The sequence below is a fragment of the Stegodyphus dumicola genome, chromosome 5 (genome assembly GCF_044657685.1).
Source record: "Stegodyphus dumicola isolate Sdum_Otavi_A_Nest chromosome 5, ASM4465768v1".
NCBI classification, from domain to species: Eukaryota; Metazoa; Arthropoda; class Arachnida; order Araneae; family Eresidae; genus Stegodyphus; species Stegodyphus dumicola.
The window spans coordinates 162,220,383-162,240,963 of NC_140772.1; the positions used below are offsets into that span (position 1 = coordinate 162,220,383).

A 20,581-nucleotide genomic window follows, 5' to 3' on the forward strand; every position below is an offset into this window, starting at 1 on the left:
GAGGGTACTATATTTCCACTTTTCTGCTGCACTATAGAAATCAGCTGTGTTTTGAGTTTGGTAAGGGATACATTATAGTTTCTTTTATTAAATACTGTCTAGTTTATTGAGTAAAAAATATTAAATTTCATTAAGAAGAAGTGTATTAAAGAGTTTCACGGCCCTTACATCACGAGATGATATTTTATTATTCTTAGCGGTTATTTTGAATGACATTGCAGTGACGTCGAGTTACTCTCTTTAATTTTAATCATTTAAATAAATCTTTATAGCATTGCTATGATTCCGTTAGACATATAATTTAATGAGTATTTTTTGGATTATATTGCACAGTACTTGATAATTTATAAATGGAAAGACGTTTTCTGTCAACGAGAGTGAGTTAAATCCTATTTTACTTTAGAGTTTAAATAAAAATAAGTTTTTATTTTTATCGGATCTTTTTCATGAGCGGGTATTTTAACATTTAGTCAAAATGTACTTGAATTAGCATGTGTGTGTTTTTAAGTTGAATTGCATATTGTGATACTTTAGTGTTTAATTTGATAATTGAAATACATCTTATGTGTTAATATAGGTATTCACTCTTTAACAAATAAATAGCTTAGCTGTTTGTCGTTACTTTACCAGCTCCTGTATCCAGTTTTATTTTTACGTGTCATTTGTGAATATCATGGAGTTAGACTATGTATTAATTTTATGTGGCAACGAATTTCAGAAACTTTTTTTATCTATTATATTTTTCATTGTGAGTTATTCTTCTGCCAAAAATGTGAGAAAAATAGAATGAACTATAAAAAGTTATTTTAAACATTTCAATATCACTTGTTTCATTGTTACATTATTTAGAGGTAAAAACATTTTTATAACAAAAGCAAATGATCGTGGTGTATTGTTAGGTAAAAATAGAGTAATGTGTACAGTGGCATAGCTAGGGTGGTGCAAGGGGGGGGACATCTGTTCCTGGGTACAACATCAAGGGGGTGACAAATTGATGTAATGAAATTTTAGAAGGAAATGTTCATTATTGGTACATAAAAAGGGACCCAAAATCTTTCAGTTGTTCCCGGGAGCTGAAAACCCTAACTACGGCTCTGGCTGTGAAATAAACCTCTCTAAGGAGATGTCTCCAAATAATAAATTTTTTCCAAATTTTTTCATAAATTGCATCAATTAAAATTATTTTGTATTGAGTTATTAAACATTTATAGGCTATCAGAAAAAGAAAAATCGAAGGTTTCTGAAAATCACTTAAAAAAAGGTCATTACATCTTGTTATGAATTAAATATTATGGGATTTTAGTTTTTTTTTTTCAAAATTTACAACTTTTTTAAAAAATAATTACTTGTGTGTTGAAATAATAATGCTACTTTTTTTTAATCATGCATTTACCTTTTTTACTGTAATTAATGACCAATATTCATCATAGAATTTAAATGAAAATAAAATATTAAAAAATGAAATGGAACTTTGAAATAATAGTGCTACTTGTTTTAATCATACATTTACCTTTTTTACTGTAATTAATGACCAATATTCATCATAGAATGTAAATGAAAATAAAATATTAAAAAATGAAATGGGACTTGGTTGTATATGAGTGGCACCTAGTGCTACCTTATAGTAATACCATCTATGATAACATTCTAGGATACTTCATTATTAAAATGGCCATATTTAAATAAATCCTGTGGTTGCTGATATTCCTTATGATGTGCATGTCAGGTAACAGTTTGTGAATTTTTTTTTTAAACTTTTCCTTTATTGTAAATTATTATATCTTTGTTTTTCATATCTGTCTCTATGTCTTATGTATATTTTCAGAACAAACTAAAAAAAAATGTATCTACTTCCTTGATTACGTGATCTTGCATTTAATCACCAAGATTGGCAAATTTAATTGCTTCATCTGTATCATGACAATTTCAAGTGTTGTTAAATATTTATTTCATGATAAGGAAATACAAAAACAATTTGTTTATGATCAGTATCAAAGCTTGTATTTTATTTTGTGCTGCCTTTTAATTTAACAGTAATTTTACACCACATGCATTTCTTTGTAAAATTACTGTAGTGAAAATGTTTTGATGAGAAAAATCTGATATTATATTTATCTAATTGTTGCTATACTAATAATACATATCTTTAATTTTTCTAAGATTAGAAATGAAGATTCTAATTTTAGATTAATTAGAATTTTCTAATTTTAGAATTGAAGCCCTATAGAAGGCAATCAAGAAGGAGGGAAAATATAAATAATTAAAATAACCAAAAAAATAATGAATTAAGGAATTATTAAAATAATAAAGTATTTAAACTGAAATAAAATTAAATGGAATGTAAAGAGATTAATAAAAAAATATCAGACCTCGTGTTGTTTGGTATGTTGGCTGGAATTACAGTTACATTCATTTCTAAGAAATAGCTCAGCTATCCTCCAGCTGAATGCAAGTCCTGAGTATATGGTATAATATACCAGTTTAAGGGATGCTTTATAGAAGAACCATTCTTTTTTTCAGAGCACATTAAAAAAAATAAAAAGAATGAGAACAGAGATAATGCTAGAAACAATATGAGAATATGGATGAAAATTTGGACAAATGTAGCTTCAAAATCAAAGAGGGAGAAGTCCACCACTTTCTGATGCCTTACCAATATAATTTTAGTCAAACAGAATGCAGCAAGAGAAAAATTTGCCCTGAATCTGACCCCATAAAAATGTGAGAATAAACGTAAGGCTCCTCTGTGCAAGTGACAATTTTCATCCTCCTTGTTTGGTTATATCGTTCAAAAAGTCTGCAGGAGCTCTGCATTGTAAAGCAACTAGAGTTGTTTGTGCACAACTTGGGTGATTACTTTTAATGCTTTCAGGAATATAAAATTTATCTTTCATAAATTTACTCTTCTTTGTGGAGAATGAGCTTTTGATGTGTTGGTGGGGAATTCAGTGCTGTTCTGTTAGTGGGACCAAATAGAAATGCATATATGGATGTATGTGTTCATGTATGTATAAGTACATACATATGTATGTGTGTGTATACAACCACTTATATTCATACATATATTTCTGAATTCAGTCCCAATAATAGAAGAGTACCCAATTTTCTTTTCATAAAAGTTTCAACCTCTGTCCATGGTTTCTGTCTGAAGGAAAGACAGGTGTGCATTCAGAAGTTAAAATTGACTTTTAAGGCACATTTATTGTTAAGATAAAATTTGTCTGCTGAAATTGTGGTTCACTTAGATGAAATAATTGGCAGAGTTCTGTTATTTTAGGGTTTTGTCACACTCTATCTTGAATTATGATTTATCTAAAAAATTGAGAACGCCTTGAGTACACCTTAAACTCTGTAAGTTTATATCAATAATTTGTGCACAGAAGTTATGTAGTAACGAGTTCTTTCATTCATGAAGTGTGCTTAAATAGAATCCTTTCTTAATAGCAGCAATAGAAAAAGTAATCATACAAACATACATACATTATTAAGAATTTAGAACAACTTGAACATTATAAATGTTTTATTTATTACCTTAGAGGTTTATGTTAAACATATTTTTGAAAGTTTATAAATGAACAGTGTTTATTTTTTATCCACAGGTTTCAGCTTTATTGAATTCACCTGTTTTGCCAAAATTTGCTCAAGTTCAAGAAGATTGTTTAGAAAATGTGTATAAAACAAAACAATTAGGTCCATTGGGTAGAGCACCTTCACCTAAAATTCCTGCCAAAGTTGTTAAGTCATTCTTTGGAAGGTCTAGTGAAAAGGGTATGTAATACATTTTTTGAATTCTTTTAAACAGGCAAAAGAGTTGAAATATAGAACCAAGCTGTTAGTTCATTCCGTTGCTTCTGATATTGTATTTTTATTTACAGCATGCTTAATTTAAAATAAAAAACCTTCCTTTCAGGTAAATAATCTTGCCATAAACACTTAAACAAATTGACTTTTATGCTTAGTAAAGAATTCATATGAGAAAATCCACATTTGCTGTTTATTTAATTATGGTAATTATTATCAATTCCATTTGTAATCTAAAGATGCATAAACTGTTTTATTAATAGGGTTTTAAAGCTAAAAATAAATTATAAATAATTATTACCTATCTGTTGTAAAGATGGTAGAATATTCCCTTAATTAGCTTTATGACCTTGAATTCATGCTGTGTACTAACAGTGTCTGATTAAGCTGGCCACTTAATTAAACAAATCCAGGAGGTCAAGTAGCCAGATGGCTACTATGACTACTAGAATGTGACCTGAAATTTCAGCATCGCAAATAATCTTTACATGGCAATGCTGATGTGCTTTCAAAAAGATCCTGTATGGAAAAATGCAATCACTGCATATAATATGCTCTTGGTCATCAATATTTTGTGAAAGAACTGTTTCGATCACTTCTTTGCTGACATTTTTATCAAGAATAAAGTCATAGGAGTGATCTCGGTGTTCAACCTTTTTTCCACTTCAAAGCAGGAATGTGTCTGCATGATAGCAGAACAAAATATCTGTGTTCCTAAGTGAATCGAGGTGCATGAAGAAAGTCAGCTGATCAATACAAAGCAGTTTATTCTGAATTTCAATATGCCTGATTTGTCAAAAATTAAAAATTCTTATGTATTAACACAACCACCTTGATACCGTCTGGTGATATTTTATAGATGAAAGAGCGGAAATTACTTATCAATGATTTTCATGTCTTTTTTTAAAAACATATTCCCAAACTATTGATATTTATCGTAAGTCTTCACTGACATTATCAGTGTATGAAAAGGAAACATACTGTAAAAATATTAAATACAAATTTTAATTATTAAATAAGGATTATATAATGGATTAAAAAATAAAATACGTAGATTTTTCACACAAACTTTCTTCAATTTTTTTTACGATGTTCTCCGGTTTTCACTTAAATCAGAGAATTGCACAAACACGGCATTGCAGATCAGTTACCTACTAAATCCATCTTATCGTTCTTCTCATCAATTGATTTTGAGACAAAATACTGCATTCCTGCAGAAATTTTAATGCAGTTTCTTCTATTGTTGGCAAAGTCCACTTGTGATGTTTTAAAATTAAAATGAAGGCAAAAAGTATCACAATTTATCTATAAAAACAATTGGACACTGCAATACAACCACTGCTTGCTTGATGACGTTACTTGACTGAAGGATTGGGCGCATGGTTGCCTGAGAAATGGGTATGTGCATTGTTGCCAGAGTTTGGTGCATTCTGAAAATTTGGTGACTTCTATTAAGGCGGTTGTGATAATACGAAAGTGCTAAATTACAAAGGATAAATATTTCCATTGTTTTTTTAAGATCAGATGGCACCTAAAAACAATTTTATTGACTCCAAAATGTAGAATAGCAGACCTTTAAAATGCTGTTTAAAACTTTAACATTGTTTAAATTGTTTTAGATTAATTTAATGTTGTGCTAATGATTTGACTTCAGATTATTTATTTCTGCTTTATCTACAGCATTGGCGTATTAACACTGCAAATGTTAGCAATAATGTAACTTAGTTTTATTATAACTTTAGTATGGCTGTGAAAATAATTTTCATTAATTGCGCATTTTTGTGTATTCATTTACAATCTTGAAAAATATGCAAAATTTAGCAAATTGACTCGATCCTAAATTCTTTTTTAAAATTTTAAATTATTTTAGAACTTATTTCATATACTGGGATAATGTTCCTTCTGATTTTAAGTAAGTAACTCTTTGATAGAAAGTCATATTTTGTCAGTGCAGAGTAAAAATTGTATTGTTTACTTCTTTACTCAATATCTCTCACTTATTGCCACCTCTTTTGCTCAATATCTCTTTATATGGCTGCCTGTAATTTTCAGACTCTTACCATCTCTAGGCATCATTTGTGCAGATTTATCTCTGTATTGTCTGCTGTCAGCTACTTCTGCTCCCCAATGTTCAAATTAGATTTCTATAGAAAGAAATTGTAGAACTTAATTGAACTTTCTCATATAATATTAATTTCTTCATAAAACAGTTATATGAAGCCATTTAATAATGTAATATTTTAACTATGCTTTGCAAACGTCTGACATCAGGATGTCAGAAGATTATGTAAAAGTTCTAAATAAATATGCATAAAAAATAAACTTAATGCTAGTAGAACAGATATGCATACGCTATACCAGCTGATGAATGCTAGCAGATTGAAATTATTCACATGCCACTGGCTAATGTTTGCTGTGAAATGAAGTCATGTTAAAATGAGGGTTGCTATTTATATTTCTAGCCTAATAATGAAAAAACAAATGTTAATGATCAAAATTGATTTTATTGTTTTTCAAAATATTCCCCATGTATATCAATACACTTCAGCATGCATTTGAACCAATTTTCGAAACACTTTTTCCAGTCTGATTAAGATAACTCTGAAACATGCATTTTGAATGCATCAACCACTTCTTCGGGTGTTGCAAATCGCTGACCATGTAATCTATTTTTGATGTGTGGGTAAAAAAAAGTCATTGGGAGCCAAATTGGCTGTGTGGTGGATGATCTAAAAATTCAATATTTTGGCCTTCAAGAATTCATTTGTTTGACTCGATGTGGGAAAGCTTGCCTTGTCATGGTGAAAAATGATTTGCCTCTTATGCTTTTTTCGAATTTATACAATGACTTCTGGCAAACAAATGGTCATGTACCATTCGGAAATAACCATCCTGCATTGCTGTAATGTCATTTTCGCCACATGATCGGTAATACCAAAGAAAGAGGCAACCGTTTTCTTCGATGTGCTTCTTCCATGAACAACTTTTGCTTTATTTGGCTCATCTTGGAAGATCTATACAGTCAACTGCTATTTTGCTTTGTGCTTATATGCATAGATCCATGATTGGTCTCCTGTGTAGATGTTATACACAGCCTTTGATGAACATTAAACATATTTTTCCAACATTTCTTTGCACTAATCGACACAAGCCTTCTTTTGAGCATTTGTCAGATTATGTGGGATCCAACGCTAACAAATCTTTTTTATGGCCAAATGTTTCTCAAACTGATATATGCATAATATAAAGAAATTACATCAAGATTTTAACTGATGTGAGCTATTATTATAAAGTCATAAATCTGGACATAAATTATGAATTTCTTATGTTTAATTGCTCAGAATCTGCACTGGTACCTTTATTGTATGTGCATAAATGCATATTGTGTCTATGCTGCGGTTTCTCAGGTCTTATGTTTAAAAATACTGCAGTGAAAAAAAATTGTGTAAGTATTACAAACATATTGTAATAAAAAATTTTTATTTCTAAGAATGAAGGAATTTCTAAAAATTTCTTTGAGTTTATTAGCTGAAGAAAATATTTTGTAGAGCATGATTTTCTTTCTCTCTCTTTTTTTTTAACTCAGAAATTTTTTCGCTCTATAATCTGTTTTATTTTTGTAATAATTTGTATGATTATATATGTAAGGCTATATTGTCCATGTATATGTCATTTTACGTTATGTGTTTTCAGAATGGTGTTTCACTATTTTTCATTTTTGACATGACTTGACTGGCATGTTTCGGAAAATGATTCAAATCCTGTATGGTATTGCTCTGCATTTGCCTAATTACAGGTCCGCGCCAACAATAGGCACAAGGTCGTGCAGGGCATGACGGCCCCGAGTCAAAAAGGCGCCGGGCAATCATTAACACTAGCAGTTCGTCTTCCTGCCTGTCTGAACAGGAAAATTCTTGTTCGATTTGAATGCTCCTCCAGGAGTTGAGTCATGTAAAACCTGGGAAGCTACTGATTAGGATTTGTACCTAGGCAGTCTCGGCCACGGTTGTTTAAAATCGGTCTGCATAGGACTAAAGTCATCACTGGTGATGGTTGTTTCAGGCTCGGCAGGGACCGTATAGTACTGTCTTGTCCATTTCGTTGGTTGTGGGGAAGCTTTATAATATGATATTCATGGTTGTCCGGGATGAAACATCCCTGTCGATAGAGTTGGCAAATTCAGTATGCCTTTAAACTGCTTTAGATTTCCAATGGGTGTCTGGAGCCTCAAAACTGCGTATTCATATCCTTCCTTGGTTTCCACTGGGGTAGCCTGAAGCCGACATCTGTATATTATGACGTAGTGTGAGCAGGTTAGATTGGTGGCCTGGTCTGTCTGACAGAGTTTAAGTAACTTTGTTCTGCTGTCCGGGGCTCCTGTTGATGGCAATTCTTTTACCAGGATGGAGACGTGGAATGTGTGTTACTGAGTTTTCCTGTCTACTCAGTTCGTCAGTTCGATGGATAGGTTAGTGACCTCTTGGATTGCCTCTTGGGGTTGAGGCGTTTAACTGTGTTAAGGCACCCTCAAGCTTGCCAGGTCTGAGTATCCCTTCCTCGTAGCATACTGTTTTATTTGACCGAAAGTTATAATCAGGGCAGGAGTTCATATCTGGTGTTCTCTTCTGTCTTATTTGATCATAAAAATACTTGATGCTGATGCATGTGTAAAGGTAGACGCATTCGACAAATTGCTTAAGCCTTATTTTGTGTCTGCTGTTGCAATCGTAGTAATTTGTACAACATTTGTCTTTTTTGTGATTGCTTGTTGTTATTGTTTTCTTACATTAAAAAAAGGTAAGTGCAGTTACATATTATGTTAAACTTATGTTAACTTTGATGTGCATTTCCGCTACGCATGCGCATAAAGCCAGTAAAGCGTTTACCCATGTGCGGCCTCTGATAGTGAAGAAAGTTACATTAAAAGAAATGTTTAATAAAGTAAACAATAAATATTATGCTTTTTTTTGTAAATTTTGATACCCTTTAGGTCATAATTGCTCTTTATTTCATAAGTTATGGTTTCCTATTTTTAATTGTATATTTTCTGCATGCCATCTTACCAGGTTTAAATTGATGTTCTTTAATCTGGAATCGGTGAAGTGCCGACGAGTCCGGATTACGGACTTTGTACTGTATATCTTAAACACTTAAATCATTGCTTGGAAAATGTATGAACTATTAGATCAATACCAAATAATTCAAGGAGGTGGTGGTACGCTTTTGTTTATTAAAACAAATCAAATATAAAGTACGTATTTAAGACGTAATGAAATAATGAAACATTTTCCTTCCATTTTCCATATAGCTAAAAATCAGAAAATGGCCAATTTTTGATTTCCGAATACCTTGTGCAGTTTTATTTCACTTCAAATTTCAAATAAGCATATTTTAAATTTAAAAAAAAAATAGAGTAATTGTGCTCAAATCATCGCTTTTGTGAATTAAAAAGCTAACCTAAGTTTACCATAATAGGTAACTGCACTTACCTTTTTTTTTAGTGTAGAATAACAATAACAAGCAATCTCTAAAATAAAATCACAAAAAAGATAAATGTTGCACAAATAACTACAATATCAATGGTAGACACAAAATAAAGACTAAGCAATTTGTGGATCACGTCTAAGTCGCCCCCCTGTACCTTGCATACGCATCAGCATAGCCTATTTTCGTTCATATATGTTTACAAGATCAGCTCAACTTATGTCAAAAACTGTAAAAAGCGTTAACTGATAAAAATCAAAGCAATATAAATAGTACAGATCTTATGCACGAACTTCAGTTTTCGCAAGCTTTTGGAGGAAATGTAGCATCGCCGGTTAAAACTCTAAGCTATATCGTTGTCAACAACATAGCGGTGTGCAGAAAAGAATTTTGAATATGTCCATAGATATTAGCCCTAGAGCATTTCTTGTGCCCTGTTGTAATCACTGTTTGAACCTTGTTGTAAATTATGCTGCGAACAACAATTTATTCAGTGCAAATATATTAGATATGTATATTAATTTGCTTTTAATTTTAAGATAATAAATAGTGTTCAGCAATATATTTGGTATCCAATGCATTTAGTATATTATTCGCTTGCAGTTCTACTTTTTTTATAACTTGTTGTTGATTAATGCTCACTTGTCTGACCTACAGTCAGCCCAAGCCCACGAAATTCATCATGGCAAGATACGCTTATCGTTGGCAACAGGCAACAGCTTTGAGCACTTTACAGGTGCCAGAGCGATTTAGCTCAGTTTCACTTCCAATTTTGATGGAGAGTACTCTGGGGGGGGCAGGTCCAAGCATTTCCCACTGCTTTTCTTCTACCACCAACCTTTTGAGAGGAGTTTAGCCTCGCATATTTACAGTGCTCCCATGCCGCATGGACAATATACATTTACAAACATCCATGCCTTCTCCGGGATTCGAACCGGGCCCTTCAGCATGGCAGTCAGCAATGCTAACCACTATACCAGTTGGGCATCTTTTGATAGCTTAATTATATGTAGAATTCTTCAATAAATATGTTTGAGTGTGGGTTTTAACAAAGCACAAAATGTTTGCATATTTAGACAAAAGTTAATTTTATTTCTTTTTCATATTATTATGTTAATAATGCTTCATTTTAAATGTTAACCATAAGCAATGTCCTTTTAATATCATCACTACAAAAAGGCATAGACATTCTTTGATAAAGGCACTCACTAGGCATTTGTACGACGGTGGCGATTAGGTTTGGCACGGGCCTGCCTAACTCTTACATTATCACTTTCTGTTGTGTTTTATAGCATCGGTATGAACAAGTTTGGAAAAGTCTGTTAAAAATCTTATTGCTGATTACAAATTATAAATTTACTAACAATATTATAAACCAGTTGAAACTGCAATTGCAAAAAGTTAAGTATATCTTCACTGTGTATCTTTTTTGCTTTAAATTATTGTGTATTTCTATAATACATATTCACAACTATATAATCATTTTAAATGTTTGCTTTCAAATTTGATTAAAAATTACAGTATTTTAAATAAATCTGGAAACTCAGCTAGATTTTCATTGTCTTGAGTATGGCCTCAGTTAGTCATATATTAAATTTTCTGATGCTGTTTTTTAATAACAATATTCCTTTTTCTTAGCATTCTGTTATAAGCAAGCTTTTAAACCTCTATTTATCTGATATCTAAAAAGGAAAGACTCATACATGAATCATATTTAAAATTTTAAAGCCTACATTAATTTAACGAAAACAGTTATTTGATTTAGATCAATACTAGTTAGCAGTGTATGATAGTATAATCAGAAAGTGGCATTACGCTTTCATTGACTAACACTGAGGATGTATTTCATCATTTATGTAGTTGCTTGTTATAAAAGTCGTAAGTCATTTTTAAAAAAAAAATTGATATATACCTTTTTATTATTTATGATTTTTTAATAATGTGAAGCTTATATGTGTAATGTATGTTTGATATATTAAATTTTTAATTTATCTGTTTTATCACATATGTTTTGCCGTGTGTAAAGAAAATGTACAGTAGCAGAATGTTGCAAAATTATTGCTTATAAATTCATTTCTTTTATAAATCAGCATTTTCAGTACTGTATATAAATATTTGAAACAGAAGTAGGTAAAAAATAGTACTTTATATTGTTTTATTTCTTTTAAAGCATGGCAAAGAGCGTGTTTAATTTTGATAGATAAAAATATTAAAAACATATCATATAATTTTTAAAATATCAGTCTTTTTTTTAAGCTGTGTTGACTGTTTTAACTGGAAGCATTGTAACATTTTGTTGTTTATGTAGTATCTGTCAAGTAAAACATTTTAATTGCTATAGATACTATTAAAAACTTCACTGTTTGTGTTATGGGAAAAGGATTCCTACAAAATTCTTTGTTCATTTCAAACAAAATATTTATTTCAAAATTTGCTAGTTAAAAATAAGCTGTATTATCTCATAGATACATTGCAAGAGTATCTTAGATTTTAATATAGTGATTGAAATATGTTATTCAGTTATATATTTAAGGGGGAAATTTTCCCTTCGGAACACAAATTACATTTTCTATTTGATTATTTAAATTTAAAATTTCTGCAAGCATGTATTCTCAATTCTGGTGTACACCTTGCACAGAAAAAGGTTGGCAGCTCTATACCTTCCATTCTACTTAACCGATTGTCAAAATTTAACTTGCATTTTCCATATCTAAAAAGCACGACTTAGGATATATATTAGATTTATATATAGCATTGTTCTAACATAGGTATTTTGACACAAAATCCGACTTTTTCTCAAATAACATACCATTTTTTTCCATATTTTGATTCTGTGAATCAAATTATGCCAAAGTGCCTGTTTTAATCATATTAATAATTATTGATCTATCTTATATCTCCCCTCTTTTGGGAAACTCATAGGAATCAATGCATTACATAATTATCATATTTGGATGGTCGATATACATTACAACCACTTCTTGTTTTATATACACAATCACAATTAATATTATTGCTATTATTTTGATGGTGAGGATCATTATGTATTTTTGGATGTTCACTACTTATATTTTCCTCATTCTCATTACATAGATCATAATAGTCTAATGTCACTAAATTCTGATTTTTAGTTTTTCTTAAATGGAATTTATTCCATCTAATTACCTTATTATCTTTTGTTCTAATCCAATATGATCTAGGAGTTGAATGCTTTTTTTAAAACTATAGCAGGCATTTATTTTCCCATCTTAACATTACCTTTTCCCCAGCAATAAATTCAGGTCTTTCTCTTGCATGCTTATCATAATAGATTTTAGCCTGTTTCTGCTTACTCCTCACCTTTTCTCTATATTGATCTTTTACAGTTGGTTTCAATTCTGTTTGTGTAATTGGTAATCGTGTTCTTAAATTCCTACTTAATAGCATTTGACTTGGTGATAAATTTATACCTGAAATTGGAGTATTTCTATATTCCAGTAAAGCTTCATTTAATTTATCTAATCCTACTTTTCTAAATAAACTCTTAGCTATACCTACCAACCTTTCTGCAAATCCATTGGATTTAGGATATCGAGGACTGCTAGTGATTATTTCAAATCCCCAATCCCTTGCGAAACTCTTCATTTTCCAACTATTAAATGGTACGTTATCACAAATTAAAGGTTTGGGTATTCCATGTGTTGCAAATATCGATTTCAATTTACTAGTAACTTCCACTGCACTTTTATTTTTTAGAGGAATTATGTCTACCCATTAAGTAACAGCCTATTACTAGATAACTTTTCCCTGCACGTTCAAACACTTCTGAATTATTAATAATTAATAATAAATTGATCTTTAGATGGAGGTAAAACAATCGTATACTGATCCAACTTACCTTTAATTGATATTCCAACCTTATTTATAAACTGAATTAAATTAAGTTTAACACATGCATCAATTCCTAATAATGGACGTATATGCTTGCTAGAAACAATTAAAAACTCTAGAGTATGATCCACACCATCTGAGGAACATTGTAACATTAATGACCCATCAGGTTTAACCTTGGACCCCCCAAATGCTTCTAATACAACATTACACTTGTTTAAAATAAGATTAGAGTTCTTAGCACTCAGTATTTCGTAAGTTTTCACAGGCAAAACATTCACTTCAGACCCTGTGTTCAACTTAAAAGTCACAGTTGTCCCTTCAACAATTAAAGTTTTAGTCCACTCTTTTGTAGATGATGTTGAGCACACACTTTTAGTTCTTTGAACATTTATGGAATTCACGAAGAATTCATTATCAGATTCCCTATATGCATCTGCGTTATCATGCTGAGAAACATTTTGGACGTGCTTCAGTCTGCACATAGTCGAAAAGTGATTTAGTTTGCCACGATTAAAGCATTTTTTCCCATATGCCGGACACTGTCCATTAACGTGATGTCTGTTGCATTTTTTACATAAAGATGTCTCAGTATTTGAAGTGTCATCACTCCATCCTCTGTGCTTCCTCACTGCTAAGGCTGCATTGGCTCCTCCTGTCCGATGTTGCTTCACATTTTCTCTAGTTACGCTGTCAACATTGTGTTCTCTTAATGTTTGAGCACGAGCTTTGCTCAATTCAGCTGCTTTCCCTAATTCAATTGCTTTTTCCAAACTCAGATTATTTTCTTGCAGCATCCTCTCCTGTAAACTGGCATCTGATACTCCAAGGACAATGCAATCACATATGACAGAGTCACACTGCTCACCAAATTCGCATGATTTTACAAGTTTTTTCAGGTCAGTTACGAAACAATCAAAAAGTTCCCCTTCTTGTTTTCTCTTATTGAATAAAAATCTCTCCACCACAACATTTGTTCTAGGTGTCGTGAAAGCTTCAAACCTCTCAAGCACTTTTTCATAGTTATCCTGATCTCCTGTTGAAAGATTGAACGTGTTGAACACTTCAACTGCTTCCTCACCAGCGGCATTTAAAAATAAAGCAACTTTCACATCTGAATCTTTTGAAGCATTTCCTGAAGCTTTCATATAAATCTGGAACAGCTGCTTGAATCTGCGCCAGTTTTCAGCCACATTGCCGTCCAAACTTAGGCCTCGCGGTGGGTGACAAAATTCCATCTTGCGTCTGCTGAGAGGAAAAACAACCAAGGGGATTGATTGCCTGGCAATTAGTTGTAATACTATTCCATGCAACTACGCCATGTTTTAATCATATTAATAATTATTGATCTATACTTAAGTTCATTACAACACTTTCACATAGCACATTGTTTATTCCACACGAACATTAACTGACAATTACTTCACTTCAGTTTGACCAGCAACTAGTGTGTTGCCACATATATGTAACAGTGCCAAGTTTTGTAAAAATCGCATGATTAGTTTTAAAAAAATTAGCTCTCAAAATTTTAGCTCCTCCACGTTAATTGAATTTGTTATATTATTTGATTCTTCTTTTCACATTTTCAAGTTTAGATTAATTTCAGGTAACATATGCCCATTTTTATGATTTATTTTTAAAATTTGTATGTTTAAATAATTTTTATAAATTTTTTGAAAAAAAATTTTAAACATAACCTATAAATTTTTACCATCATCTTAAAGTAGATGTATTTCTAAACATACCTGCAAAAAATGAGAGTTTTTTTTATCCAAAATTTCCTAAGATATACATGAATTCACATATTGGCACTTTATGAAATTTGGCATATTTGTTATAAGCGATAATAACGCCAAATGTGGTTTATACACTTTTTTAAAATTATTTGAAAGTATGAGTGATGACCTTTTTTCCGCTTTTGTACATTGAGAAAAAGAAAAGGAAAATAGGTTGCTGTAGATTAAGAGATTTGCCAAATGAATTATTCTTGGCGCAAAATGAGAAAAAATTTTTTAATTTCTTCATAAATTTTTCACCAAAAATTACAAAATTTAATATCTAGGCATAATTTGAGTCGTAGAATCGAACTATGGAAAAATATTGGTATATTATTTCAGAAAAAGTCCAATTTTGTGTCAAAATACCTATATTAGAACTATATGTAAATGGAACAAGTGGATAGGAGAGCCATTCACGCCCTCACACCCTCAGGTAGAATGAAGCGGCCCTCTATTTCACAAGTGTGCGAATGGATAAAAAGATCTTGGGAGGACATAAAGGCTGAAGTAATTGTTAAGTCCTTTAAGAAGTGCAGAATCAGTAATACTCTTGACGGAACAGAAGGCGATGCATTATTTGAAGAAGGTGAAACTAGAGATGACGGAAACAGTAGTGATGACGATAATCTCGTTTTCGATGATGATGATAGTGAAAAGGATTTTTATGGTTTTGAAAGTTATTAAAGTCTAATTTCATGATAGGCAACGTTTTCCTTGAATCTGTGTGTTTTGTTGTTTCTGCGTTATTTTGTATTATGTTTGATTGCTTCCCGTTCATTCATTTATTCATAATTGAAATTTACATATCATGTTCAAAATAGCTTGCTGTTTGTTAATTTTCCTTAATAAAAATATGTTTGGTAATTGCATTCAATAATTGTTTATTTGCCTTTTACGAAACGTGAGAACTAAAAGAAACCACATTTTAAGTTATTGTGGTATTGAAGCTTTTTTTTCTTGTGTGTGGCTTTCTAAATAAGGGCGCGTCTTATATGCCATCAAATACGGTAACATAAGAACTTTTTAATAGCTTTTTCTTTCATTTTTCCCACCTTTGTGTTGTAAGTGTAAAATATATGTTTTTCAAAAAAAATTGTTTGTAGTTTAGTGTTAATCACTGAACACTTATAGGGAGTTTTAGAGAGTCACTTTTACCAGGTACCGTTTTTTCTTACAATAATGTGAAAAAGGGAGTTGATATATCTGACCAAATGTGTTCCTATTATAAATGTTTACGGAAAACGGTAAAATGGTATCAAAAAGTTGCCATGGAGCTAATATGTGAGACCTCTTTAGTAAATGCGTGGTACATCCACAAAGAGTGGGGAACCAAGCTTTACCAAATTTTAAAATTTAGAGAAAAAAAATTATTGATTATCTATTGAAGAGTGTTGAGAATCCTCCTAGTGAAGAATTAATAGTAAGTAGACGGAAAAAACATTTTTTAAGTTCAAACCAAGGATCTGCGAGGAAGATGAGGAAAAGATGTAAAGAGTGTTACCAACGCTTAACAAACTTAAAAGGTACACAGTATGCCGCAAACAAAACAAAAAAGTAATGACCTTTTGTAGCAGTTGTCCAGATAAGCTGGCACTTTGTTTAAAATGTTTTAAAAAATTGCATTGGTATCATAAGTAGTAGTTATATCTAATGTATTTATTAAATTATAAGTTATGTATTTTGTGCTAAAAGTTTGATTATAAGGTATAAATGTTAATGTATAATGTTAAATCAATAAAATTGCATTTTGTACTACTTATTTTTTTATATACAAACATGGCCCATCAGTGATGCGCCGTCTCAAGGAACAATGTAGCATGGGCCACCGGTGGGTCATGCCGCCGTCAACGTGTTAATAAGAGCTCTAGTATGTGAGCAAAATCGTTAATGAAAACTCTAAGCCCCAAAATGATGCCAATTTTTTTGCCTGCTTAGGTGGTGGATAATTTTTTTATACCTGCTGTTTTCGAGTCTTCTGTTTCTGTTCCCTTCTCAAAATATCTCATATCCCAGATATCGGATTTCTCTGGCTACAAATTTATATTTGTCCATATTCCCATGAAACCTGCTTCTTTCAGAAGTGAAAAAACTTCATCTAAATTCTGAATATGTTCATCAATAAGCTCGCTTGTGAATATAATGCCATCTAAACGAATAAGTGTTGATTTTCTGAGGATGGGTCTTGGAATTATGACATTCTTTAAAACATTGCAGAGGCTCCACATAGCCAAACAACATTCTAAGGAAAGCATAAACCTCTGATTTCATAATAAACGATGTTTTTGGCATGTCGGCGAGTTTCACACATATTTGAAATATCCAATTATGAGAACTAGAATCTTCATGTATTTTGAGAATTTAATTTTTCTTCATATTTCCTCAGTTACTGGCAAGTGCAGATATTTTGTTATACTGTTTAGTTTTCTGGAGTCAATAAGGAAATGACATGCTTTAAAATTAGTGTGTGGCAGATGGCTTTCTTCTGGCATAATATTGTATAGCTAGCTTAGGGACTATTTATGGTGATTATAATTTTGTTTTTTAGCATGTCTGTAATATGTTTTCTATCATTTCGTTCTTTAACTTTGTTGTAGCAGTAGTGTTTTGCTCTACAAGGATGGTTGTTTTTAGTTTATCAAGTATCTGAGCATATGTGTCAAGCAGGGATATTATCAAATAAATCTGAAAATTTCTGATCAACTGCTCTAACTTGATTTTTTTTCTTTTGAATTCAGCTCCAGTAGGTCAAAGATCGGCGACTCTGTTTCTTTTTCAACTAGCTTATTCGTCTCTAGTTGTATTTTATCTTCTTGAAAATTAGTTTTTACACCAGCAGATTTTAGAAAATCCAACCCCAGTATTAGGTTTGTTTGTAAGTTTCTCACAATGCAGAAACCACCTTCTGGTGTTCATTTTTAAGCCATCACATCTGAAGTTATTCTGCATATACATTCACAGTGTTTCCCTTGTACCACTTTCACCTTAGTTCCTGCTACATCAAATAATCTATACCTCCTAAAAGTTATCCTGAAAGGTTTTTCACCTTTTTTCAAAAAGGTAAAAAAAGATTTTTTCAAAAAGTTTTTTTTTTTTTTTTTTTTTTTTTTTTTTTTCAAAAACTACTTTGTGCCCACGTGCCCAATAAAACATTTGAAGGTATGACATTTAACACAATTTAAATAATATTGAGAGAACTTTTTAATTATTGGAAGCTTTTCTCATATTAAAAAGTCTAATTACCATTGTTGTGAAGCTGAATATGAATGTGAAATTTTGTGGTAATCTACTGCTTTGTTCTAGATATGTTCGAGCCTACCAGCGGCTGAGTGTTGAAGTCTCTGAATGCTGGTTGATCAACCTGAGTTTGATTCCAGGTGAATGGGCTAGCTGCATGAACATTCTATTTAATTTGGTAGAGCCCTTTTCATTTCTTTGGAGTGATTGTCCTTTCTGACTCACGGCACCTCAGTGTAGTCTAAAGATTTCTTTTTAACTTCCACTGCTTTTCTGTATTGAGATTTATCTTAGTGCAATCAGTGAATGAAAAATTTTCTTTTTTACCAAATTGTCTCTTGCTATCAAACCTAGGACCTCCTTCAACTACAGGTTTTAAAAAAATACCACTAAATAATAGGCATACTTCCTGACATCCACAGACTTTCAAAGTTCACCACTAGCTCCAAAAATGCTTCTAACATACTAGAGTTTCTTAGCTGCAGAAAACCCTGAATCTATTGCAGCAACTTAGGTAATATTACCTGAATAATTTCGATACCGATTTTTTTTTTTTTCCCCATACACCAAATTACCACATATACTTTTCTAAGAACTCATCTGCTTTAGTCTAAAAATGACCATAAAGTTCAAACTGTAACTTCACCCTGTGTTTCACCACAGGGAATGCTTTTAAAAGGACAGTTTTTAATACTTGAAACTTTTAATTTTCACTCTCTGGCTCACCTAATAAATACTTTTTATGGCTTCACTAGCTCAGGACCTGACCTCGAAGCGCTACGGTGTAGATGTGATCACCTTTTGTAACTCTCCAATAGAGTATGTAAAAAATGCGTTTCTAAATGTTCCAAAGAGGTCAACATTGAAGTTCTCCTGTTGAAAGTGCTGGGCAGCTTCATCAATACGTGCGTAGTGTCTTAAATAAAGCCACAACCTTCTGTTGGAGTCTTAGTGGGGGCAGGATAAAAATGCTTTATCTTGCAACATAGATCATGCAAAGTTGGGCACCAGATGCAAGACTGATATTGTAATTAGGAACTAGATTTAAAGTCTTGCACACTCTATTATGTAGATAGCGAGTTATTGGTACATCTTAAACAACTCACAAAAACAGAAGATGGTTTTAATAAACTTTTTTGTTATTTTAATTTTAAAATTTATATAAAAGCGTAATCTTTGTATTTCCATCGCAGAAATTCGGCAAACATTATGGTGCATAATTCAAACACTGGCTAGCAGGAATACTAAGGCCAGGTTATTACCTTTAAGCAGAACTGGTGGAAAATAATAACAGCAAGATGTTATTGTTAGAAGCTGTTTTAAATTAAAGCATCAAAAACCTTAGCTTAAAGAAAACATGTGAAGCTAATTTGCATTCCCATGAGGAATAGAAAAGGAAAAGTTACTGGAAGGACTTGGATCATAATAACTGGATAATTAACATTAGATAAAGATATTTTACACAGGTATTTTTTTAACTTAGAGTAAAGTGTTTTTAATATTGTAAAAATTTCAAACTAGTACAAATGTTTTTAATTAATATACTAAGATATATCTGTTTCTTCTTTATGTTATTCTTATAGACTTCAGGACAGTGTTTTTGAGTTTTTTTATTCCAACTTGTTTTTTCTCATGGCATGTACATTTTATAGATCCATCCACTGTAACCATATGTTAGGTGTATCATGACTTAGCAGGCTATGCACTACAAAGCATCACCACCACTCCTTGGGCTGAGCTTCTCATTATTTCTCATAGTGATGGAAAGAAGATATTGATATGGTGTACAGACAGCTCTTTGCAGAATGTAGATTTTAAGACAACCCTTATGTACCTTCATACATGTGGAAGTTTGAAAGTTAGTGATCATACTCAGCTGACATTGTAGTTGGTAGCAAAATTCATAGTTTATTCATAGTAAAATATTTTCATAGTTTTTCCCATGTGTAACAAGTCAGTTTTCCCTTAGAAAGCTGTCCTTTAAGGCATGCCTTCCCTTAGGATAGCCCCTTAGTCAGATATCCTATGGTCTTTTGACATAATTAAATAAGCCAAACCTAGATGCATTAGTGCAGAGGGTACTGAGCTGGCAGATATTTTGCAAAGTTTGCCGTTGAAAACATAATTTTCCTATATCTTTGATAGATGTCCAAAATATCATTAAGCAGAAAGTATTATCAAATTAGTAGCAGCACTGGAACACTTGAAAAATTTATAATAAGCTAAGGGGCATAAAACCTAGTTTGAAAATGAATGGCTGAGTATGTAACATAGTTGAATATTGGTAGTTAAACCTTAGTTTAAATCATGGGAGATGAGCTGGTTGCATGGATGGTTTGGGGTTTTTCTCATTTATAACATAAATACAAACCAATATCCTTTAGAATGACCTCCACAAAAGCTTTTTCTGGTCT

General features: G+C 31.7%; 1 protein-coding gene across 3 annotated transcripts in view; it reads left to right on the forward strand.

Annotated features, from left to right (window-relative positions):
* The first annotated feature begins 67 nt into the window (after positions 1–67).
* The window catches only part of LOC118184865 (EF-hand domain-containing family member B-like), a 94,770-nt gene continuing 74,256 nt past the window's right edge, over positions 68–20,581 (forward strand). For 2 of the 3 annotated variants that reach the window (XM_085817324.1, XM_085817323.1), the window contains exons 1-2: positions 68–377; positions 3,600–3,768. In XM_085817324.1, the coding sequence (XP_085673450.1) occupies positions 351–377; positions 3,600–3,768 (196 nt within the window). In that variant the 5' untranslated portion in view covers positions 68–350. The remainder of the gene's footprint in view (positions 378–3,599; positions 3,769–20,581) is intronic. The other variant, XM_085817322.1, reaches the window with a different exon arrangement.